Raw genomic sequence first — 24,941 nt, 5'->3', positions numbered from 1 at the left:
AGACAGAAGTATAAGGGGTGACAGGAAAGCCTTTCATAGTGTGATACTTTTTTTCACATTATTCAACATGTTTTAAAATTTGGTATACAGGTCTGTCTATGGTGTTTCTCCTGAACTTTTGCCAGAGTAGAATGGTTCGTGTTTTTCCTCATAGATTTTTACTCCTCACTAAACTTCTTGACATCTAACATGAACTTGTAAAGGCTATGCTTGAAAATAAGGGTATCTTTTTTCTATGCCTAGGTTATTAATGAATATGAAGTACTTACAAGCTTTAATGTGCTTGAGGTTCCAAAGACATTTCCAAATCTTCCCATTTTCAGTCTTCAACTTAACATTTTGGTCTTTGCATTGGAGACCTGAGTCCTATCTGACATTGGGCCTACTGGGCAGAATTTCCTAAACTGCCATTTTAAAAGAAATAAGGGTAACCAAATGTTCCCCTTAAAAGCACTCTGGTACACTCTAGTATTGGGAGATAACTATCTTCCCCTAATTAGATTTGTAAAATCTTTCTCAATGTTTACATTTTTTCCCCTCAAATATATTGACTTTTTCATTCCCAATAACAATGTCTGGTCTGTAACTCAGTCATTCCATGTTCAGATTACAGATTCCTTTCCCCATCTTTTCACATTCTTTTAGTCCAGGGAGACCCACTTTGAAGGTTAAAACCCAAGGTCACATAATGAATAGGCAGCAATGTCACATATAACTCAACTCTAGGCCTTATGAATCCTGCTAATAGCCCATTGCCTATTCTAGTCACCAGATTGAAAAACACCATACTAGAGAAGAAGATGGCAAACTATTGCCCACTACATATTTGCATCAGTCTTGTCAAATTTTTATTGTAGTATTTAATAGGATTAAAGCTATGATGATTCAAGTAAAAAATTACTTCCTTAAAAACTAAGCTAGTAGGCAAAAATATTCATTTGTTCAACAAATACCCACTCTGGCAGATATGGTACCCCGCCATTTAGTGGGGGGGAAAAAAAAAGACATCGTGGTGAAAATGGACATGGTCCTTGAATTTCCTGGTTCTGTGGGTTGCTTAATTTGAGGTTTAAATGTTTCTCCTATCAGGTGAAAAGTTTTGTGTTCGGCCCATAAATAAAGCAGCTGGGAATTCTGATAGTGGCAAAATGGCCAGTCTAGGATATAAAATCTTCATAAACATCTTATTTCCCATTCATTATGAAGCATGGGGTAGGAGATAAGAGAAACCAGATGAAGATTGCTGGCTGTGCTGCTAATGTGAACTCTTCTTTCGAAGGTATTGTGTCCTTTTATTCTCAATGGAAATATCGAAAAGTATTAAGAGGAATACTATTATAATATTAATAGGATACTGAAAATCTATCCTGAATGCATGCAGCCAGAGGCTCCAAATAATACTATGATGAGTTCCACAAAAAACCTCAACTACTCTTTGTTCCAGGGAAGCACCATTTTCCACAAAACTCTCAAGAAGGACTTGTTGGAACTGGAAAAGCAATTAAATGTGAATAGTGGTCCAGGAGAAAATAACAAACTCACGTAACTCCCAAAAGTTTTCCAAAGATAACATCAGTTTTTTTCTCTTGGCCTTTTAAGAAACTAGCCAACAGATACTCTTGACAGGCTTGGTTTGGTTTTGAAAACACACCTTAGTGTACTGAAAGAAAAACAATTTCTTTTAATTTGGTTTGTTGGTCCCATACCCCATCTATCAATGTATGTGCTATTTACAAATAGAAATGTTCTATACTAACAGTATTTTTGCAGTACCTTTTGATAATTCCTAGACCTCTATTTTCATTCTATGTGTTAATCTGAATAACAGATGGATATTTTAATATTTAAGGCAGATGGTAAACTTTCCTATAGGTCTTGTGAGATTTTGTCTTACAGGCTGAACACCATTCACAAAACGTAATAATGCTTCATTCCTTCAGATTGAGGTAAAGAACTTGAGCAACTGGATTAGCAAAGCTGCAAAGACAATGAAATGTGGCCTAAGATGTAATTATGTTCTCTGCCTTTCCTTTGGGCCCGGGTAGTTTTGCACTTGACACAATGGAAAATAGGCTATAAAGCCTGAAAATAAAATGTCCTAAACCCCAATCTCAGAGCACTTTAGTAGGCTTTTCACTAGGCATCTTGAAAGTATTTTCAACAAAATACTAATTAAGCTACCACTTTAAAAGAGCTTCAAGGAAAAGCTCTTTCTTATAAAAATTTTTTTTTTTTTTGAGACGGAGTTTCACTCTTGTCGCACAGGCTAGAGTGCAATGGTGTGATCTCGGCTCACCGCAACCTCCACTTCCCGGGTTCAAGTGATTCTCTAGCCTCAGCCTCCTGAGCAAGCTGGGATTACAGGCGCCCACCACCACACCCGACAAATTTTTGTATTTCTAGAAGAGGCGCGGTTTCACCATGTTGGCCAGGCTGGCCTCTGGACCTCAGGTGAATGCACACTTCGGCCTCCCAAACTGCTGGAATTACAGTCGTGAGCCACTGTGCCTGGTCTCATAAAACTTTTAAATTCCATCACATTACATTCACACCTTTTGCTAACCAGGATGAAGAGCCTAAACAGGTTTAAAGAGTGCAGACTGCACTTTTGTTAATACTATTTTTCTCCAAGTTCTTTATGCTAACATTTCCAGTGGTGGGAAGTACAAGTACTATTAGTCATCTTCATTCTTTGTATTACCAAAGAGTTCCTTTTTCTCCATCTTCTTCTGAAGGATGAACAAAAGCTTGAGGTGTACGTATCAGTACATAAACTGCAGCACGAAGGCCACCAACGTTCACCCAGACTGTATCCACCTTTCGCCATACATGTCGCATTCCAGATAATGCCTGTGTACACACAAAAACCACAGCAATTAGTCTGACAATCTACTTTTATACCAACCAGGATTCTTAGCTGCCTGATAAGAAACCTCAGGGAAAGAGAAAACAAATCTTATCCAAACAAACATCCCCAAATCTATTCAAAAAGATCCCAAAGTTGCCAGAGGCTGTGATTTTGAGCTAATGTGTATAGCACCTTGGTAAAGCATTTTGTGTCTTGAGTAAGTAGTACAGCTCGGCCTGTGGTAGGTGTGCAGACACGGCTCATCTCCCGTAGGCAAGCTGGATAAAGGTTCCAGTTTCTCTTCTTGGATCCCATCCTATAACAGAAGGACTAGTGAGTCAAACACTGTTGCAAAAGATACAAAATAGAAGGAGTATATGAAACAAAACAGTTTCATGCATCCTGAGGCATGAAAAATAGCTGTAGTTTTAGAAACCAGACCTTTGCCATTACATGTCAATGAAATAAGCTGAGTTAGTAAACTGCTTAGAATTCTGAATCAAAAAGAATTTTTTTGGACAACTGTTATATAACTTGCCCTCTTAGTGAGTTTAATAAGCAGTCAAACTATATGAACCAAACAAGTGATTAGAAATCATTTAGGCTGGGTGTTTTGGTGGCTCATGCCTGTAATCCCAGCAGTTCGGGAGCCTGAGGCGGGCGGATCACCTGAGGTCAGGAGTTTGAGACCAGCCTGGCCAACATGGTGAAACCCCGTCTTAACTAAAAATACAAAAATTAGCTGGGCGTGATGGCACGTGCCTGTAATCTGAGCTACTCAGGAGGGTAAGGCAGGAGAATCGCTTGAACCCGGGAGGCAGAGGTTGCTGTGAGCCGAGATCGTGCCACTGCACTCCAGCCTGGGCAACAGAGCGGGGCTCTGTCTCAGAAAAAGAAAAAAAAAAAAGAAAAAGAAATCATTTATGCTGAGAAACAGAATCAGAACCAAGTCTTCCACCACCTTTTTGTGTAAAATATATAATTCAAGAATGGGCTAAAAAGTGAATTACAGGTAATTTAAAAATGAACCTCCTATGATGGTCAGGATTCAAAATCTAGTTAATACATTCCTGAGAGTTCTCAGAAGAAATATAATGGGTGAATCCATCATGTTTTTTAGTGAAAAACAGCTCTGCTAAGTCTGCTAAAATTCAAGATTTTTTCCTGACAGAATAAACGCAAGAAAAATAATGACATATTTACAAGTCTTGCAGGTAGTAGTATAGTAAGTTAAAGTAAAATTCATTAAAAAAAAAAACCCAACCAATTCTCACCTTTTTCCAAATGGCAAATCTGTTACAATAATATCCACAGAACCAGTTCTCAATGGCAAATTGCAGATATCCCACTGAACAGCATCTATGGGCAAGCCCCAGGATGGTTTGCTGTGGGGACAAAGGAAAGGTGCTTCAATATATTGTGAAGCATAAAATCGTTACAACAATTTTTGTTTCTGAAAAGAGACTGCTACAGCAAAATATAAAATGCTAAGAATATCAGTGATAATAGCAACCTATTCAAAATTTAAGAAGTGGCACAAAGGTGAAAAATAGAAGGTCAGGCTGAGCACGGTGGCTCGTGCCTATAATCAGCACTTTCAGGGGCTGAGGTGGGAAGATCACTGGAGTACAGGAATTTGAGACCAGCTGCGCAACACTGTGAGACCTTGTCTCTAAAAATTTTTTTTTAAAGTTAGCAAGGCATGATGGCGCACGCCTATAGTCCCAGCTACTCAGAAGGATGAGGTGGGAGGATCACTTGAGCCCATGAGTTGAAAGATGCAGTGAGCTAGGATTGTGCCACTGTACTCTAGCCTGGGTGACAGAGCAAGACCCCGTCTCAGAAAAAAGGAAAACAAACTGAAAACATGATTGTAATGCAGAGAACTACAAAAGACAACTTTAAAAACAATGCTGAAGCAGTAAATTACATAACCGATGATACAAAAATTAAGTTGCTGATAAAACATACAGTGGAAAAATCAAGCACACTAAAGAAAAGATTATGGGGTGACGTATCTGAAGAATAAAGTTTGTAAAACTAGTAATAACAGGAGACCTAAAAGAAAAACAGATACATAAAATTGGTAAATATATAGGTAATTGTTTTAAGATGAAAAACCAAAAGAAAATATATGTCCCATGCTATATAAAACAAGACTAAGAAAAAAGTTAAGATAAAAAATATAGATGACAGAAGACAGAATGAATAATAATAAATACAAAGGATTTAAATCCTCCCCATTAAGGCAAAGTAACTGGTTTAAGAAACAAAATAATGCACAGGCAAAGAACTGAAGATAAGTCAGAGGCTATCAGCAGAAATTAAGGATTTAATTGACATTTAATGAAGAATTTAAGAAAAAAATGCAATAAAGGCAATCACTACATAATTTTTTAAAGTACATATAAAATATGTATTACAACCGCATACCAATAACTGCACAAAACAAAGCATAAGGCGAAAAATATTAAAAACCAAAGTAAAATGGATAGAAAGTACTGTACAGGTTGAGGCCGGGCACGGTGGCTCATGCCTGTAATCCCAGCACTTTGGGAGGCCGGGGTGGGCAGATCATGAGGTCAGGAGATCGAGACCATCGTGGCTAACAGGATGAAACAGGGTGAAAACCCGTCTCTACTAAAAATACGAAAAAAAAATTAGCTGGGCATGGTGGTGGGCGCCTGTAGTCCCAGCTACTCTGGAGCGCTGAGGCAGGAGAATGGCGTGAACCCGGGAGGTGGAGCGCTCGGTCTCAAAAAAAAAAAAGTACAAGTTGAATAGACAAAAAGTGTAGATACAAACAAGATAAAATATTCAGAAGCTAGAAAAGAAAGTTTGTTTAAATGTTTATCAGTTTTAATTAAAAAAAAAAAAAAAAGGACGGGCGTGGTGGCTCACGCCTGTAATCCCAGCACTTTGGGAGGCCGAGGTGGGCGGATCATGAGGTCAGGAGATCAAGACCATCCTGGCTAACATGGTGAAACCCTGTCTCTACTAAAAATACAAAAAATTAGCCGGGCGTGGTGGCGGGCGCCTGTAGTCCCAGCTACTCGGAGGCTCAGGCAGGAGAATGGCGTGAACCCAGGAGGCAGAGCTTGCAGTGAGCAGAGATCGTGCCACTGCACTCCAGCCTGGGCGACAGAGTGAGACTCCGTCTCAAAAAAAAAAAAAAAAGACTGGCCATATACTAGGCTCATAAAAAAAATAAACTCAAAACATGAAAGAACCATTCAAAATAAAATTAATTAATCACAATAAAACAAATCAGTATTTAAGAAAATCGAAACCTTCCAACTAGTCTTAATATATGTAAAAGGACTGAATGTTGATCCATAGACCAGCAGCATCAGCATTGTCCCAGAGTTTCCTGGAAAATGCAGACTCTTAGATCCCATCCCAAACTACTGAATCAAAATCTGTGTTAACAGTACTCCCAGGTGATTCACATGTACATTAATGTTTGAAAAGCACTGTCCTAAAAAATTAGATCAGAGAGACAATGAAATATATAACCAATGACTTAGTAATAAAACAGAGGAGAGGCTATATAAACTGCAGCATTTCTGTACGATGGAATTTATGTCGTGACTTTAAAAGACTATGGTCCAGGTGTGATGACTCGTGTCTCTAACCCCAGCATTTTGGAAGGCTGAAGCGGGAGGATCTCTTGAGGTCAGGAGTTCTACACCAGCCTGGACAAAACAGCAAGACCCCCATCTCTATGAAGAATTTAAAAAATTAGCTGGGTATGGTGGCACATGCCTGTATTCCTAGCTACTAGGGAGGCTGAGGCAGGAGGACTGCTTGAGCCCAGTAGGTTGAGGCTACAGTGAGCCATGATCATGCCACTGCACTCCAGCCTGAGTGACAAAATGAGACCCTGTCCCCAAAGCAAAAAAGAAGCCTATACGTGTTTAAAATTTTGTGAAATTAAAATGAATCTATATTCTTCCAGTATGTGGGGGAAAAGACATATGAATAAGACAGAAATGAAAAATTGCATATGGTGGGGAAATTATAGCTAAAATAATGTTTTTAAAATATAATTATTTTCAATAAACTTTAAAAATGTAAATGGAGTCTCATAGTATATTCATTTTGGTTACAATGATGTCCCAATGCACTGGGAGTTTTAATTCATAAAGTCAATATAAAAAATGATTCTCTAACTCTAAAAGATGCTAAGAAATATTTTAAATGTTTACCCTTCTTTAATTTGGCTCTTGGTCAATAAAGATGCAATGTTATTTGCTGCTCTATTCACAGCCAGTGGATTATTATCACCAGCAATATGGAAACAGTCAGTCCATTCAGTAGCCCCCTAAAAGATAAGAGTATATGTTAAAACAAAAGTAGCAAACTGCAAAATGTGATTATTTAAATTGTCAACAAACAAAGAGAATCCAGTGCTTTTCTAGAGTGGCAAAACATTGCATGTTGTCAACTGTGCTATTTCCCTGGCTGAAAACGCCCTCTTATGCTTTCTCTGCTTGCTGAACCACTACCCATCTCGTAAGACCCAGCTCAAAACTCATGCCCTTTCGACATCAACCTTAACTCTCCAAGCAGTGTCATGTGCCGCTCCCAAAAGCACTTTGTATGTACGCACCTCTGCCACTGCACTTGTTCCACTGTTAATTATTTCTTCCCCTTTGCGCTTCCCAACTAACCTGGGAGCTCTCTGAGGTCAGGTCTAGTATTTTCTTCAGTTCCTTATCCAGCAGCGTCTGGCACACTAAATAAATTCTAAGTAAATGCGGTTTGAAAATAGTAACCAAATTAAACTGATCAAACCTATACTCTTTTGTGGTTGTGGGAGTTTACATAATCTGATATATTTGAGAATTGCAAAATAAAATGCTATTTCCAGCTGGGCATGGTGGTTCACACCTGAAATCCCAGCACTTTGGGAAGCTGAGGCAGGAGGATTTCTTGAGCCCAGGAGTTTGAGACCAGCCTGGGAACATGGTGAAACCCCATCTCTACAAAAAACACAAAAATCAGCTGGGCGTGGTGGTATGCACCTGAGTCTCAGCTACTTGAGAGGCTGAGGTGGGAGGATGGCTTAAGCCAGGGAGGCAGAGGTTGCAGGGAGCTGAGATCACACCACTGCACTCCAGCCTGGTTGACAGAGCAAGAACCCAGGTCAAAAAATAATAATAAAAAAATGCAATTTCCTTTGTATGATAGGCTTTTGAATGGTAACCACCATATCACTGGAAGGATTTTGTAATTTTAAATGAAAAACCTGTCAGCAGAACATAAATACCAAGTTGTCACATATCATTTGTGGAATGAGGTGACATGTGACCCTAGGCCTGAACAATGTTCTATGCAGATTAACAGAAGGTTTCTGACATGAAAGCTGGGAAAGGTCTGCCTCTGCTTAGGGGTGAGTAGCAAACACCTTTGTGTTCCTTTGTGAACAGTAACATACTTCTCATCCATGAGTACAGTGCTTCAGAAGTTTTTCTTTTGCCTAGACACTTGAGGATGATGAATACTCCTGTATACAATCCTACGATGACTTCAAACAAAAGGGAAGTTGAAGTATCCCAAAAGTTTGGGTGGGTGGGGATGTAGAGGGGACCTAGAGTTTGAGGAAGCCTCTCAGTGATTCTGATTCCCAAATATTCTTTTTTTTTCCTCCTAAACTTACTTGGATTTTCAGCATTGGAAAGAATTGGGTTTTACAGTGTAACACTTCCTAATTTAAAAAAAAAAAAGTATTCTAGATCAAGTATTTTATATTTTGGTGAACAAATCTGTATATATACCTTGTAAATTTCTTCATAATTTTATTCATTTTGATCACATATCAGCTTAGGTTTTTCTACATTGACATCTGCATGTCTACTCTTACATGGAAACGGCTCAAACTTCATGTTTTAATTTTTTTGGCCTTTATTTTCACCCGGAGCGCTGTTGTGTATTTTTTGACATGCAGTGACCTTACCTGCTATTTCATACACATATCATGATTTCACACTAGAAAACAACACTCTGCTTTGTTCCCAGAATCCTTCTTGGTGACAAGAAGGATTGGGTTTTTACTGTGCAGTCTCTTTAAGTCACAGTAGTTTCTCTAGCTCTCACAGAACACAGTCATCATGTAGACTTCTATGATTTCACTCTTGGATTTTAACTCCCAGAACACAGATAACATTTTCTAATTACAGTTTGGATTATTTCTCCCCTTGTGGGCTTGCTTTGGACTTGCTCATCTGTCCAGGTTCTATCCAATCATATAATCTGCGGAATCTCCCTGCAGTTTATTCAAATTGGCTTTCAGTATACTATATGGAAGAACTATGTTTCATACAAACTTCAGTGACTTTACCGGGAGCTCCCTCTTCTAAATTGTTTAAAAACATATAGATGATACTGATTATTCAAGGGGACTCTACTGTGAAATACTCTCCATTTAGAAAATGCCTTTCCATTTCTTGCTTTGCTTTATACAGTTGTTATAACTCTTCTCAATATCACGGTAATTTTGAAAACTAGTTAAGAGCATTTGGTATTAAGCTTGTCAGACTTCCTAAAAAATCCAAGTAATGTTCATAAGTTTCCCCTTTTTACAACTACACTTATTCTCTCTAGGAACTTAAGTGGATTACAAAGAAGAAAATTGCCTTCCTCAAGTTTATGCTTATGCCTTCAATTATCTTTTCCCATTCAAGTCTACCAGTTTGTCTGTTACACAAAGAGGACTCATCAGCAGTTTGTAATTCTCAGCTTCCTCTGTAATCTAGTGAATAGATGTCACTAACAATGTATCTAGTTCAGTGGCAAATGGCTCTTTGAAATAAGTAGTTACATTCTTTACAAAAAAGTTCCAACTTTTCTATTGTTAATTGTTTTAAAACTCTTGGGTCCACTGATCCAACCATGGAGATTTCATTATGTCTGATTTGCCCATTGGGTCTTGAATATTCTGGATGTATCACTCTTATCTAAAAGCTAAAGAAATATGATTACCTCTATTGGTATTGCCCCAGTTCCACACATCGGATCAACTATTATATCATAAGGTAGAGGATCACAGAGCCTAGAGAAAAGAAAACAGCCTATGTGAAGACTCACCCAAAAGCTGAGGCTTCTATACTGATGATTCCTGAAGCTGTAAGATTGAGGACCTATCACACTAGCCTGAAGGAACACCAATCTACACATTTTAAAAATCAACTTGTGGCTGGGCATGGTGACTCACGCCTGTAATCCCAGCACTTTGGGAGGCTGAGATAGGCGGATCACTTGAGGTCAGGAATTCAAGAGCAGCCTGGCCAACATGGCGAAACCCGTCTCCACTAAAAATACACAAAATTAGCTGGGTGTGGTGGCGGGTGCCTGTAATCCCAGCTAGTAGGGAGGCTGAGACTTGCTTGAACCCAGAAGGCAGGGATTGCAGTGAGCCAAGATCATGTAAGATCCAGCCTGGGTGACAGAGCAAGACTTCGTCTCAAAAAAAAAAAAGATAATAAATAAATAAATAATAAATTTGTAATGATATGTTGACTGTATATTCTATTACTTGGGAAAAAAAATCATTACATATAACTAAATCCCATTTCACTCTCAGATGAAATTTGGTTTGCAGACATCTTAAAGTACACACACACACACCACACACATGCATACTTTTAGACAACAGTGTTGTTTTCAATAGAAACCTGTATTACATTAAAAAGACTCAAAAATGTCTCAAGTCAAACATGCATCAATATAAGGATACTGGCAATGAGACATTCAGTATTCCTTTTGAATTTAAAGATAATAATCTTGATATAAAAAATTGCTCTGTGGGACTAGGTAATAAAAAAAGGAAAAAAAAATGCTTTACTTTGAGCACTTAGTATTTGCTGGGCAAGGACTTAAGCTCTTTCTATGCATTATCTCACGGAATCCTCAGTAATGACCCTGTTAGATAATTATCATTATTCTCATTTTAAAGGTAAGCTGATGCAAGGAAACATGAAGTTACCTGCCTAGGGACACAAAACCAGTAGGTAAGAGATTCAAGATTAGAGGCATTACTGTTAATGGCTTAAGTGTTATCCTCTTCATGAAGCATCCCACCCTGAAACAGGTCAGTAGGTTTCTTCCCTTCTCTTGTTCTAATCTTTTCATGTGCTGGTGTGGGACTTATCACATATATGATAACTGTTTATCTCCCTCATAAGACAGATTCTTGGGGTTAATAGTGGGTTCTTATTGTAACACTGGTCCTGCTCTATGTCCTTGTTCCTACTCTTCAACACATGGCAACAGAATCCTTGGCAACCCTCTTGAGGGGGTAAGCACCCTGTACTCCAAGTCATTCCTGATGATCAAGGGTGAATAACTGACCAAAACAATGTCAATCAGATTCTCTCTTCCAGGAATTTGGAACAGAGAGCTAAAAGCCTAGGCAATGTGGGTTGGTCGTTTGGAATTGGAAATACATACATTTAGATGAGAAAGCATGTAGATGAGAAGCGACAAGAGTCCACAGGCTCTCAGGGGAGATAAAAATGGCTGCCCACGTTTCTGGTGGTTTTCCAAGATGTGGTTCCTACCCTTCTTGAGAACCAACATTCAGTTTTTCTGTAGAATCCCCAAGATTTCTCTTTATCTTTCCAAAAAACCCTCCCTGGCACAATCATCACTTTTTTATCCTAAACTTGTTTACTTAGGTTTTTAATATTTGCACCCAAAATAACACCCTCTGTCTATCCCTGGTTTCTACCATATGCCTGGCAGTAGATAATGCATATCTGTTAAATTAATGAAGACTAGAAAATTTTCCTTTATCAAATGGGCCCAATTTTCTATTACTGTCATTGAATTAATATGTTAGGAAGATAAAAGACTGGAACAAAAGGAATACAGTCAAGCGCTGCATAACAATCTTCCAATCAATGGTGGACCAAATATATGAATGCAGTAATTATAATACCATATTTTTACCCTACCCTTTGTATGTTTAGATACACACTTACCACTACATTACAACTGACTACAATATTCAGCACAATAACATGCTGTACAGGTTTGTAGCCCAGGAGCAATAGGAGATACCACATAGCCCAGGTGTGTAGTAGGCTACACCATCTAGATTTGTATAAGTACACTTCATGGGGTTCACACAATGATGAAATTGCACGATGACACATTTTTCAGAATGCATCCCTGTTGTTAAGTGATGCATGACTGGACTTAAAACTACCAGGACATACCAGGCACTGTATATAATATTTTGCATATGCTTCAGCATGTAATCCTCACTAATAATCCTTTAAGTCTCATATCAAATTCATTTTGCCATCTGGAAAACAGAAGCTTAGAGAAAATAAACATTTTCAAGTGGTGAAAAGCAGCACCCAATAAAAGAGAGAAGGGCAAAGGAGAAGGAAAGATAGGTCTTACACTCTGAAAAGTGAAAAACTCTAGGATGATTCCTGGGTTGCTGTGAGTATAAAGCTTAAAAATATAAGTAAAGGCTCTTTCTGTTCATTTACCCTTTACACAAATAAAAATACCTGCTTTCATCTTTTTCACTGCACAGAAATGAAACAGCAAAATTTGCTCTATCTCCCAACACACATATCCTTGCTAAACAGAAATGTGGTAACCGCATTCAAGAGGTAGGTAAAAACTATCACTCTCATTTTAAAATCAAGAAAACTGGGTGCAGTGGCTCACACCTGTGATCCCAGCACTTTGGGAGGCAGAGGCGGGTGGATCACCCAAAGTCAGGTATTTGAGACGAGCCTCGCCAACATGGTGAAATGTTGTCTCTATTAAAAAATACAAAAATTATCTGGGCATGGTGGCAGGCGCCCGTAATCCCAGCTACTTGGCAGAGACAGGAGAAATACTTGAACTGGGGAGGCAGAGGTTATAGTGAGTCGAGATCTCGCCACTGCACTCCAGCCTGGGCAACAGAGTGAGACTTTGTCTCAAAAAATGAAATAAAGAAAACTGAAAAGAAATAAAGAAAACTGAGCCACCTATTAAGCAGCATTTTCAGATCACAAGGAGTCAATATTGGATAGAAGGGAAAGAAATAGATCATTAGCTTTCCTTTCTATTCTTTATCCACTACATTCCAAAACAGTACCTCAAACACACATACACACAAATCAGTATTTTGGAAGGGAACATTCAAACCAAGGTGCCACTTTAAGCTGGACGGCAAACTCATTTTCTTACCTGAGCATCCCATAGGCAAGAGTTGATCTAAGAGTTGTAGGTCCAAAATGTGTTATATTTCTTCGGTGGAGACTCTCTTCAGTCAATGCAATGCCCACAATGACTTCGTTATCATGGATGTTCAAAAGAACCTATAGTAAAGTGGAACAAGACAAAATAGTTTTAGGATTGTTCAAACTGCACTTTGTAGTAAGACTTTTCTGACCTGGGCCGGTCCCCTACTCCTGGGAGGTCACCATATTGATGCCAAACTTAGTGCGAACACCTGATCAGCATAGCACACCACAGCCCAGAACTGTCTAAAAATTTAAGACATTTAAAAAATACGTATTAAAAAATCTCTAAGCCTTCAAAATATGTTTGTGTTATAAAAATTGGGGTGAAATCTGGTTGATTTCAAAGTGAATTAAAAGAATAGATGTTAAAATGAATGACAAAAGTATATACTATATGACTTCATTTATATGAAGTACAAAAATTGGCAAAACTAATTTTTGGTGGTAGCAGATTAGTGATTGCCTTGACTGGGAAAGGGCAAGGGGGAGCCCCTGAGGTACTGGAAATACTTTGTATCTTTATCTGGATGCTAGTTACACATCGTGTATATAAGTAAAAACTTACTGAAGTGTACACTTAAGATTTGTGTATTTAATGCAAAGTATATCTCAACAAAAAAGTTTTAAAAATTTACGGTAAACTCTCAAATAAAAAGTCTTATTACACTGAGTGCGGTGGTACGTGCCCGTAGCTCCAGCTACTCGAGAGGCTGAGGTGGGAGGATAGCTTGAGCCTGGGAGGTCAAGGCTTCAGTGAGCCATGATTGCACCACTGTACTCCAGTCTGGGTGATACAGCGAAACCCTGTCTCAAAAGTGAACTAAACTAAACTAAAATGTTACCCAATCTTTCACCGAAAGATTTCCTGAGCTTAACCACAGCAGAAGTACAGCTGACACTCATAGCACTTCCTAATGCAAAGCACTATTCTACACATTTACATACAAGGCCTCATCTCATATTCACATCCCTTAATCTAGGTATTATTCCCCTTATAAAAGAGGATATTGAGGCACAAAGACAGCTCCTCTGGAATTCCCTTTTTTTTTGAGACAAGGTCTGTGCCCAGGATGGAGTGCAGTGGCACAATCACAGATCACTGTGGCCTGGACTTCCTAGGCTCAGGCAATCCTCTCACTTCAGCCTCCCAAGTACCTGGGACTACAGGCATGTGTCATCATACTCAGCTATTTTTTTTTTTTTTTTGTAGAGACATGGTCTCCCTATGTCACCTAGGCTGGTCTTGAACTACTGGCCTCAAGCAATCCTCCAATCTCGACCTCCCAAAGTGCTGGGATTACAGGTATGTGTCACCACACCCAGCCTCCTCTGGGATTTAACCCAATGCGGCACGGCTCCAGAAACTGTCCTCTGAATCACCTTGCTAACTTTTAGACATCACTGTTCTAGTTAACCTATTCATTTTCTTTTTTTAAAAATTTCTTTTATTTTTAGTAGAGACAGGGTCTCCCTGTTTTGCCCAGGCTGGTCTCGAATTCTTGGGCTCAAGCGATCCGCCTGCCGTGGCCTCCCCAAGTACTGGAATTATAGATGTGAGCCACCTATTCATTTTCATGCAGTATATGAGGAAAAAAAGGAATGGGGAATTAGACTACTGATTTGACATGCACAAAAAAGTTAGAAAGAATCAGTGACTTGCCCCAGATTCAAGTGTCCCAAAAGCAACAGAAATTGGCTCTTTGGTAAATACATCAGCTGCTATAGACGTTTTAAGCTGTCAGTCTTAATGACTCTAGTTCCTATGGCTCACATGTCAATCACCTAGGTAAAAGAGGATTAAGACCAAGGAAAGTAAACATACTAAAATGAGGTACCTGGCTTTGGAAATCTGGCAGAATTTAAGAAAGAGGAGAGCTGACTCTAGGATGAGTATTAGCAAAGATGTCCTGATTTGAGAAGGTCAGGGTTTGTTTAAAAAACGCACTTTTCTTTTTTTTGGAGATGGAGTCTTGCTTTGTCACCCAGGCTGGAGTGCAGTGTCATGATCTCGGCTCACTGCAACCTCCACCTCCCTGGTTCAAGTGATTCTCCTGCCTCAGCCTCCCCAGTAGCTGAGATTACAGGAGCGTGCCACCACACCGGGTCAATTTTTGTATTTTTAGTAGAGACCGGGTTTCACCATGTTGGCCATGCTGGTCTCGAATTCCTGACCTCAAGTGATCCACCTGCCTCAGTCTCCCAAAGTGCTGGGATTACAGGCATGAACCACTGCGCCCAGTCTTATTTTATTTTTTCAGTAGCAAAGCTCTGCAACCAAGACACACAAAAACAAAATAACTATTTTAATTCTGGTTGAATTTTATAATATGAAAGTCCACATAATACAGTAAAACAGTACTCTATTAGAAATCAGGCAAGGTGTGGTGGCTCATGTCTGTAATCCCAGCACTTTGGGAGACCAAGACAGGCAGATCACTACAGGAGTTCGAGACCAGCCTAGCCAACATGGTGAAACCCCATGTCTACTAAAAAATGCAGAAATTAACCAGGTGTGGTAGCATGTGCCTGTAGCCCCAGTTACTTGGGAGGCTGGGCACAAGAATCACTTGAACCAGGAAGGTAGAGGCTGCAGTAGGCTGAGATCGTACCACTGCACTCCAGCCTGGGTGACAGAGCAAGACTCTGTCTCAAAAAAGAAAAAGAAAACAGAAAACTCAACCTTGATAGCTTCCATCTACAGAGCACTTCGTGTATGCAAGGTATTGCACTAAATATTTTAAATGTACCTTATTTAACCTTCAGGATAACTTTAAAGGTACATACTATTATTGGCTCCATTTGAAACAGAGGCTCAGAGACTATCTAGTCCAAAGTTATACAGTTATGGATTCAAAATTTGGATCTAAATCTGTCTCCAAAGACTATGCTCTTCTTAACCACACCCTACTATTTCAATTTAATTGTGCATAACACTGGGTTAGTCTGAAAATTCTACAAATCTGTGACAGCACTCTTCAATCACCACAGTCAGAGCCTATACCTACCTCCACATCAAAGTTGGTCATATCAGCCTTCCACTTAAAATAATCTTGAACAGCACCCCCAAAATCTCTTGCAGCCTCATTTGAGGTAAAGCAATGTTTCTCTCCTGCTCTGTTGCATGTGACTCTAAACTTTAGCACTTGAGGCTCAGTTTCTTCTTTTGAGCTTTCATCAGTCTCATCTTTGGAAGATGCCAAATCATCACCTACTAATGTTGACACCTCCTCTTTGATGGCTGGATTTTCATAATAATCTAAGATATGAGAATCTAAAGCATGGCTAGTGAACTCTTTTTTAACATTTCTCTGATTGATTTTGACTTCTTGTCCATTATTAATCTTCTCTTTACTTAAATTCTGATTTATCTTTTTGCGCTTTGCTTTTTTCTTTTTAAAACTGACATTAATTTTCCACACTTTTAAGGGGTTTGACCATGGGAGTTTTCCAGCCAAGTCTTCAAAATCCTTTAGAACTTCTTCCTGTAAAGGACAGAGAAAGAAATTTGTTCATTTTCCACCACTATAATCAAACAAATAAATCTCTACTTTGCTTACAGACAGTTGGTATCCATGGGGAACACTGGTTCTAGGACCCCAAAAGACACCAAAACCCAAAGATGCTTAAAAGTCCCTCATACAAAATGGTATAGTGTCTGTATATGACCTACACACATCCTCTCAAGAGTACCTTAAATCATCTCTATATTACCTATGATACCTGATACAATGTAAATGCTATAGAAATAGTTGTTATACTGTATTGTTTGGGAAATAATGATAAGAAGAAAAGTGTGGGCTGCATATGGTAGTTCACGCCTGTAATCCCAGCACTTTAGAGGCTGAAGCAGGTGGATCACTTGAACTCAGGAGTTTGAGACCAGACTGGGCAACATGGCAAAACTCTGTCTCTACAAAAAAATACAAAAATTAGCTGGGCATGGTGGCATGTGCCTGTAGTCCCAGCTACTCAGGAAGCTGAGATGGGAGGCCTGCTTGAGCCTGGGAGGTGATGACTCCAATGAGCTATGATCACGCCACTGCACTCCAGCTTAGACAACAGAGCAAGATCCTGTCTCAAAAAATAAACCTTTTACAAAAAAGAATGAACACTGACTACAATACTCTTAAGGAAAGAAAGCTTAACTCCAAATTTTATGCCCAAACTATCAGCCAAATATAAAGGTGAAAGACAAACATTTCTGAATTCATGCCATTCAACAGATACAAATTATAACAAAAGGACAAATAATGTGCTATAATCTATTTAATTATATCGCTAAAATGAAAAAATGTAGGGATTGTGACTATAAAGCAGAAGGTAAATGTTACAAACTGGCATGTAAATGGGCATACTGATACCCTCATCTCTTATACCCAGAGGTCAAAGGATAGAAGTTAAAGCAGATAAATAAAATGTAAGTATATTTAAAGGTTTAAGGGTGAACACTAAGAAAAATAACTGAAAAATAAAGGAAAAAAGTATAAATATGCCAATTTCATCATTGCTCTTAACAGGGATTCAAAAAATACTGTGTATATATGGTAGATAAGGTAGATAATATAAAATTGTAGTTATAAAGGTAACAGCTAGAACACACACACTAACCTTCCAAAGTATTAGAAAACACAGGCACATGAAAAAAGTAAACAAGACATAGAGATTTTTCAAATTAAGAAAAAGCAAAAAGTATATATGCATGACAAAAATAAGACTACACAGTTGTCATTATCAATAAATATCAGTGGGATAAACACAGAGATGACACTCAGTTTGAGTATGTACAAGAATTTACATAGTGTATTTGTTGCACCACTATAACAGCCAAAGAATGTGAAAAACCCTCATGCCCTAAAATGGGACTGGTTAAATTATGATACAGCCAAACAATGGAGTATACGCAGCCAACTCCAGCAATGATACTGCCAGGATCTCCAACATATAGGTTGAGCATTCCTAATCTCAAAGTCCAAAATCCAAAACCTAAAACTTTTTTGAAGTGCCAACATGATGCCACACAGGTAGCGGAGATAATGACACCTTTGCTTTCTGATGGTTCTGTGTACACAAACTTTGTTTCATGTATAAATTATTTTAAAAATCATATAAAATTACCCTCAAGCTATATGTATAACATATATATGAAACAAATGAATCTTGTGTTTATAAATAGGTTCCATCCTCAGAGTATTTCTTTTTTTTTTTTTTGAGACGGAGTCTTGCTCTGTCACTCAGGCTAGGGTGCAGTGATGTGATCTCAGCTCACTGCAACCTCTGCCTCCCAGGTTCAAGCGATTCTCCTACCTCGGCCTCCTGAGTAGCTGGAATTACAGGAGCCTGCCACTGCGCCCGGCTAATTTTTTGTATTTTTAGTAGAGACGGTGTTTCACCAACTTGGCCAGGCTGGTCTCAAACTCCTGACCTCATGATCCACCTGCCTTGGCTTCCCAAAGTGCTGGGATTACAGGCGTGAGCCACCGCACCCAGCCCAGAGTATTTCAAAAAACAAACAAAAATCCAAAACATTTCTGGTCCCAAGTATTTCAGATAAGGGATACTCAACTCGTATATGAAAAAAAAAAAGCATAGCACAGAAAAGTATGTATGCTATGCTTTCATTTGTGTAAATAAAATACATTTATTTGTAAAATATCTCCAGAAGAATACCCAACAAATTGGTAATAGTTGTTGCCTCCAGGGAGGGAGCTGCACAGCACAGGGATACAGGAACAAAGACTTACTTTTCACTCTATATCCTTTCAATCTTTACAAGTTTGCTCCAAATACATGTATTAACTAGTTTTTAAAAACCTATATAAATCAGATTTGTTCACACTTTTAAAAAGGCAGAAGGAGGCCAGGCGCAGTGGCTCACGCCTGTAATCCTAGCACTTTGAGAGGCCAAGATGGGTGGATCATGAGGTCAGGAATTCAAGACCAGCCTGGCCAAGATGCTGAAACCCCATCTCTACTAAAAAAACCAAAAAATTAGCCGGGTGTGGTGGCAGGTGCTCGTAGTCCCAGCTACTCCGGAGGCTGAGGCAGGAGAATGGCGTGAATCCAGGAGGTGGAGGTTGCAGTGAGCTGAGATCGCACCACTGCACTCCAGCCTGGACGACAGAGCGAGACTCCGTCTCAAAAAAAAAAAATTAGCGGGGCATGGCGGCATACACCTGTAGTCCCAGATACTCGAGAGGCTGAGGCAGGAGAATTGCTTTAACCTGGGTGGCAGAGGTTGCAGTGAGCCGAGATCATGCCACTGCACTCCAGCCTAGGCAACAGAGCAAGATTCCATCTCAAAAAAAAAAAAAAAAAAAAGCGGGGATGGAGGTGGGGAATGGGGGTCAGGTGCTGCAATGGCTCACACCTGTAATCCCAGCACTTTGGGAGGCTTAAGTGGAAGGATTACTTGAGCCCAGAAGTTTGAGACCAGCCTGGGCAACACAATGAGACACCATTTCAATATTTTTTTTTTTTTTTTTTTTGAGACAGAGTCTCGCTCTGTCACCCAGGCTAGAGTGCAGTGGCTCAATCTCTGCTCACTACAAGCTCTGCCTCCCCAGGTTCACACCTTTCTCCTGCCTCAGCCTCCCGAGTAGCTGGGACTACAGGCGCCCGTCACCGCGCCCCGCTCATTTTTTGTATTTTTAGTAGAGACGGGGTTTCACCATGTTAGCCAGGATGGTCTCGATCTCCTGATCTCGTGATCCGCCCGCCTCAGCCTCCCAAAGTGCTGGGATTACAGGTGTGAGTCACCGCGCCAGGCCCCAGTCTCAATATTTTTTAAAAGAGGGGGGTTGGGGCTAATAAATTCATGATTATCATCTGAATACTTAAAAATAACAGAACTCATTAGAATGCTTTAAGCTTTTCTAAAAGTTAGATTTTTGTTAATAAAATTTTTATCTATTTTCAGTCTGACTTCTTTTAGGTCTGGTTTCTAGGCTGTGGTTTCATACAACTTTGATTGGTTTTTGAATAACGTTTTGGAAATCAACATGTTTGCCAATAAATAAAAGTCAGACAATTAGGCAGCGTATCACAGTTGTTTTTAAAAAGATTATTTCTAAGATAGGTAAAACTGATAGAAAAATGTTTTTAAGCAGTTAACTCTAGAAACCTAACCAAAAAGCAGTGTGGAAAAAACCTAAAGCCTTGCTGCAATCTATTTTCAACCTTCAGCTTAGGCAGCAGCTGAATATTTAGGATTTAGATGCTAAATACATATTGGAGACAAAGCTGTTGTCCTAACAACTGAAGGAGTATTTAGATATCACTTTGGCTTTATTTCAAAAAATGAAGAAACAGAAGAAAGCAGAGCAAAAGCAGGATGGCGAGGAAGTGTTATCTGTAGAAGACACAAACTGTCACTTGTTATTTGGTTCATGTTCTGGAAGCAATTCTATTTTGGAACTAAATATATGTGAAAGCAAAGCAAATCTAAGGTTTATATATTTTATAAATAAAAGTGTGTTTTCTTTCTTATAAACTTTAATGATTTTCAATACTAATTTTTAAAAAACATCTTTTGGGATAGACTGTCAGCAAAACTCTAGATTTTATTGTAAAAGCTTCCCAGTATTCTCTATTACAAAGGCTACAGTAATGCTCAATTTTCACAGACGGTGAAAAGTGGAAATAATCTCTTTGGGGAAGACAGACAAAAATCAGCCACCATGTTTGGGATAGCTCACCTTTATTTGTTTGAATTGGTAATCTTGAAATTCCTGAACCACCACAAATAAGTTGTCAACTGATCTCAGACAATGAACCTGGGTGAAAAAAAGAAACACACTTCTGAGAAAGCTTTTGAACAGCACAAGCTATCAACAATTAAGTATTTAAAAAATCAGGAATCATAGTTTTAAAGCAGCTACTAACTGTATTTTATATTTTTAAAATGTCCCATCTCCCTAGTTTCTCATCTCTTTGGTTACCAATCAGCTTTCCCCTAGAGAAAGGGAAAAAGGGCACATGGAAAGAGAGAAGCATGAAGTGTTTTGTGGGAAACATGTCTTTCGTGGGAAAAGAGAAAGGTCAAGCCACTCAAGTGGGCTCTATCATATTTCCTCGATGGCTTTCTATGGTACACTGTATGCTGCAATGGTTAAAAGTAGCGGATTTGAGCTCCAGTTCTGTGATTACTAGCTGAGTGACCCTGAGGAAATTATTTATGTGTCCTAAGCCTAATGATTAATGAGGATAATAATAGTGTCTATCTTCACAACACTGCTGAGGGTATTGGCTAAAATACTGGATGGAAAACATCTGCTTATCAATTCATCCCACAGATATTTTCTGGGTACCTACTATATGCCAGACACTAAGAGCTTGGGATATATTGGTGGAAAAAAAAAACAGAGAACAATCCTTGCCCTCTTGCTGCTCACGTGGTAATGAGATGTATCTTAGCTTTATTATAGTGAGATTGCAGTTTTCTGACCTTCACGTTTTATCTTGAGTGAGTTCTAATTACTTCTGAGCAAGAATTTTTGATGCAGGTTAAAAGGCAAATCTCTTTTATGTTTCATCACCAAAGGTTAAACATCTGCTAGATGCTGAAGTAAATAAAAACTGAGATACTTAGAGAATTTCTTAAGTTGAACAGTACTCTTTCTGGTGAATTCAATCCTCAAGAAATACTAGATCACCTCTAAAAATGTAGCAAACTACTACAGGTTGAGCATCCCAAATCTAAAAATCTGAAACTTTCTGAGCCCCAACACAATGCTCAAAGGAAATGCTCAGTGCAGCATTTCGGATTTTCAGATTAGAAATGCTCAACTGGCAGGCTGGGCGTGGTGGCTCAAGTCTGTATTCCCAGCACTTTGGGAGGCCGAGGCGGTTGGACCATGAGGTCAGGAGTTCAAGACTAGCCTGGTCAGGATGGTGAAACTCCGTTTCTACTAAATATACAAAAATTAGCTGGATATGCTGGCGGGCGTCTGTAGTCCCAGCCGCTTGGGAGAATCGCTTGAACCTGGGAGGCGGAGGATGCAGTGAGCCGAGATCGTGCCACTGCACTCCAGCCTGGTGACAGAGCAAGACTCTGTCTCAAAAAAAAAAAAAAAAAAGCTAAAGTGGCAAGTATAATGCAAATATTCCAAAACTCCCCCTGCCCCTCTCCAAAAATCTGAAACACTTCTGGTCCTAAGGGATACTGAAACTACAGTCAAAATTACAAATCAGTACTCAATAGAAAATGCAGTAACTTTAAAATCTGATTTGGGGGGCAGAGCAATGAAAATCAGAAAGGATTCCAGAAGGGTCTGTAAAATGAAAAGTAACCATAAAATGATCAACTTAGAAAACTATTTTAAATATTGCTCCATTCAAACCTGTGCCAGACTTTCCACTGAAATGACAAAATATATCTTGCCACGGTCTCTGCTGATTTTGCATGATGACCCAAGTTTCTCTCTCACTTCATCTGCAGCTGTTTGCTCAAAGCCAGTAGGTACAGTGGCTCCAATAGTGACTAGAAGCTCAGATTCACTTCTGAGGTCACTTTCTGTCACTTGTACAGAGCTCTGGTTCTCATGAAGGTTCACATCTAGGAGTTGGTTAGTGGCTTCTTCAATGTCACACATGTTGGCTGTGCTTCCAAGGTCCCTAACACTGTCTCTTTAAAAGCAGTATTGTCCTTTAAAAGAGAAAGATATAAAGCCCAAATATTGTCATCTCATATTTCAGTTATAATTAAAAACACAGGCTCTGAAGGGCAGGAAGAAGAAGGTAACGCACCTGATAAATAGTCACCAAAGTAAAAAGGGTTGAATAAACATGGGCACAGAGTGCAGGTTGTAAAACATGATGTTATTATTAAGCAAGCAATACAGATACCATGGGAGAAAAAGAGACAAGAAGTATTTCCATAGCATGCAACGTTTGCTTTGGGGTAACCCATGTTGACAAAAGCCATTTCATAACTACAATAGAAGCTGCAGATTACACTCCAATACATTTCTGCATCTAGATGTTAAGAACATGGTTAGGTAAGAATATAGGGCTTGGCTGGGTGTGAGGGCTCACACCTGTAATCCCAGCACTTTGGGTGGGAGGCCGAGGCAGGAGGATCGCCTGAGGTCAGGAGTTTGAGACCAGCCTGGCCAACATGGTAAAACCCTGTCTCTACTAAAAATACAAACATTAGCCAGGCATGGTGGTGGGAGCCTGTAATCCCAGCTACTTGGGAGGCTGAGGGAGGAGAACTGCTTGAACCTGGGAGGTGGAGATTGCAGCGAGCTGAGATCATGCCTCTGCACTCCGACCTGGGTGATAGAACGAGAGTCTGTCTCAAAAAAATAAATAAAATAAATAATAATAAAAATATGTGGCTTTTGGAGTTTCAGATAGATACAGGTTTGAATTTTTGCCTCCACCATCATAGGTTGAATGACTTATGGCAAATTAATTCTCCCAAGCCTCCAAATGTAATTAAGTAATTAGTAATACCTCTTTCCTAGAGTTGTTAGGAGACAAGCGAGAATTAACTAATACCTCTTTCCTAGAGTTGTTAGGAGACAAGTGAGAGTGGTACATGGCCAGTCCAATAAGTAAAACTTATTAATAGGCTATCTTCTTCCCTCCTTTGAAGTAGACAGCACTTCACACATTTAAAAATGATTAACTGGGCTGGGCACACTGGCTCATGCCCGTAATCCCAGCACTTTGGGGAGCTACGGCGAGTAGATGGCTTGAGGTCGAGACCAATCTGCGTTAATATGGCAAAACCTCATCTCTACCAAAAATACAAAAAAATAGCTGGGCGTGGTGGTGGGCACTTGTAGTGCCAGCTACTTGGGAGGCTGAGGTGGCAGGACTGCACTCCAGCCTGGGCGACACTGTGAGGCCCTGTCTCAAAAAAGAAAAAATTAAAAATAAAAATGGTTAACCGAACACTTGCTATCTAATGATTACAAACATTCAAATGCCTACTACTTGCCAGGCTCTGGGATCCACAGATGGGCATCAGGAGAGAAATCTTGGAAGTAACCTGAAATAGTAAAACAAACTTCCTATGCATAAGCTTTAGTGTGTGCTTGGGGCGGGGGCCGGGAGCCGGGGGAAGTATTAGAGAGGTGGAGGGTCCATAGCTTACACCAGGTTTTCAAAGGGTTTGTGACTCAAAATAACTTAAGTGGTTACATAACACCTATACTGTCCTTGTGCTGTGCCAGCGATACAAGACAGTGTTTAACACTACGTCAATTCCCGCCGTTAAGAAAGTGACAGTCACTGTGAATACAATCTCCATCTTCTAAAAAAGGCAGCTGAGGTCAGCTCAAGGGCGCGTTCCGCACAAGGTCAGAGAGCCAATGAGAGGCGCAGAATGGAAGAAAACTCAAGGCTCCCAACTCCCACCCACAAGGCCCCGGGAATCCTAGGAAGCAGATAAAGGCCTGGGATAGGGAGCAAGATGGGCTCCGCCACGAGACCGGGCTGAAGTCCGGCCCGGCGCCGGCCTCGGCTGCAAGAGGAAGGCCGCCCCTCTCTCCCCAAGCGGAAACACCAGAGGAGCCACACTCGGCCGTTCCCAGTCGCCGTCAGTTACCGCCGCCAGCGAAGACTCTTTCAGCTCCCGCACTCCATTGGCCTCTCGCGGTCAGCTCACGCCGCCGGAAGCCGCCCCCGGAAACGGAAGTCAGACTGCGGGTCACGGTGGCTCCACACTAGCGGCGGGTGCCCGCACAAGGTAGCGGGGGAAAAGAGCATGCGCTGGAAGCTCTGTGCTCTTGGTTTTGAGGATCGTCAGCAAGCCGAAAGCGGAGAGTCAGGGGCCTAGTTCCCTGTCATGGTATTTGCTAACGTTTAGAGAGTGCTTCCCCTTGCCGAGCACT

The 24,941-nt window shown here is 40.0% G+C and overlaps 2 protein-coding genes across 5 annotated transcripts in view; one reads left to right on the top strand and one right to left on the bottom strand.

Moving 5' to 3' along the window:
* The window catches only part of LOC117083204 (WAS/WASL-interacting protein family member 1-like), a 22,273-nt gene extending 11,395 nt beyond the window's left edge, over positions 1–10,878 (top strand). The window contains exon 2 of the mRNA XM_033210561.1: positions 10,806–10,878. The gene's annotated coding sequence lies outside the window, so the exon portion shown is untranslated. The remainder of the gene's footprint in view (positions 1–10,805) is intronic.
* THUMPD3 (THUMP domain containing 3) lies at positions 831–24,941 on the bottom strand. 4 transcript variants are annotated; one of them, XM_033210557.1, is made up of 12 exons: positions 24,656–24,793; positions 24,047–24,097; positions 22,846–22,902; positions 22,440–22,744; positions 20,796–20,873; positions 16,107–16,583; positions 13,046–13,176; positions 9,833–9,902; positions 7,057–7,172; positions 4,123–4,233; positions 3,041–3,164; positions 1,269–2,850 (listed from the first exon to the last, which is right to left on the bottom strand). In XM_033210557.1, exons 4-12 carry the CDS (start codon positions 22,689–22,691, stop codon positions 2,698–2,700), a joined length of 1,512 nt encoding a protein of 503 aa, XP_033066448.1. In that variant the 5' UTR covers positions 22,692–22,744; positions 22,846–22,902; positions 24,047–24,097; positions 24,656–24,793; the 3' UTR covers positions 1,269–2,697. The 4 variants fall into 4 exon arrangements, with proteins under 4 accessions (XP_033066449.1, XP_033066450.1, XP_033066448.1 ...); XM_033210558.1 differs by lacking the exon at positions 22,846–22,902 and having other exon boundaries at positions 831–2,850; positions 24,257–24,909; XM_033210556.1 differs by lacking the exon at positions 22,846–22,902.

Source organism: Trachypithecus francoisi, unplaced genomic scaffold (genome assembly GCF_009764315.1).
Source record: "Trachypithecus francoisi isolate TF-2019V2 unplaced genomic scaffold, Tfra_2.0 Lachesis_group0, whole genome shotgun sequence".
Lineage (NCBI taxonomy): Eukaryota > Metazoa > Chordata > Mammalia > Primates > Cercopithecidae > Trachypithecus > Trachypithecus francoisi.
This window is presented reverse-complemented; position numbering and strand designations above follow the sequence as displayed.

Excerpts from the sequence above, each read along its gene's own strand:
- THUMPD3 (XM_033210559.1), bottom strand. The coding sequence starts at position 22,691 with ATGTGTGACATTGAAGAAGCCACTAACCAACTCCTAGATGTGAACCTT. Across the intron at positions 7,173-9,832 it reads CTGGGGCAATACCAATAGAG|GGGGCTACTGAATGGACTGA; the intron begins GTAATCATATTT and ends CTTATCTTTTAG. Across the intron at positions 3,165-4,122 it reads GATTTGCCATTTGGAAAAAG|GATGGGATCCAAGAAGAGAA; the intron begins GTGAGAATTGGT and ends CTTCTGTTATAG.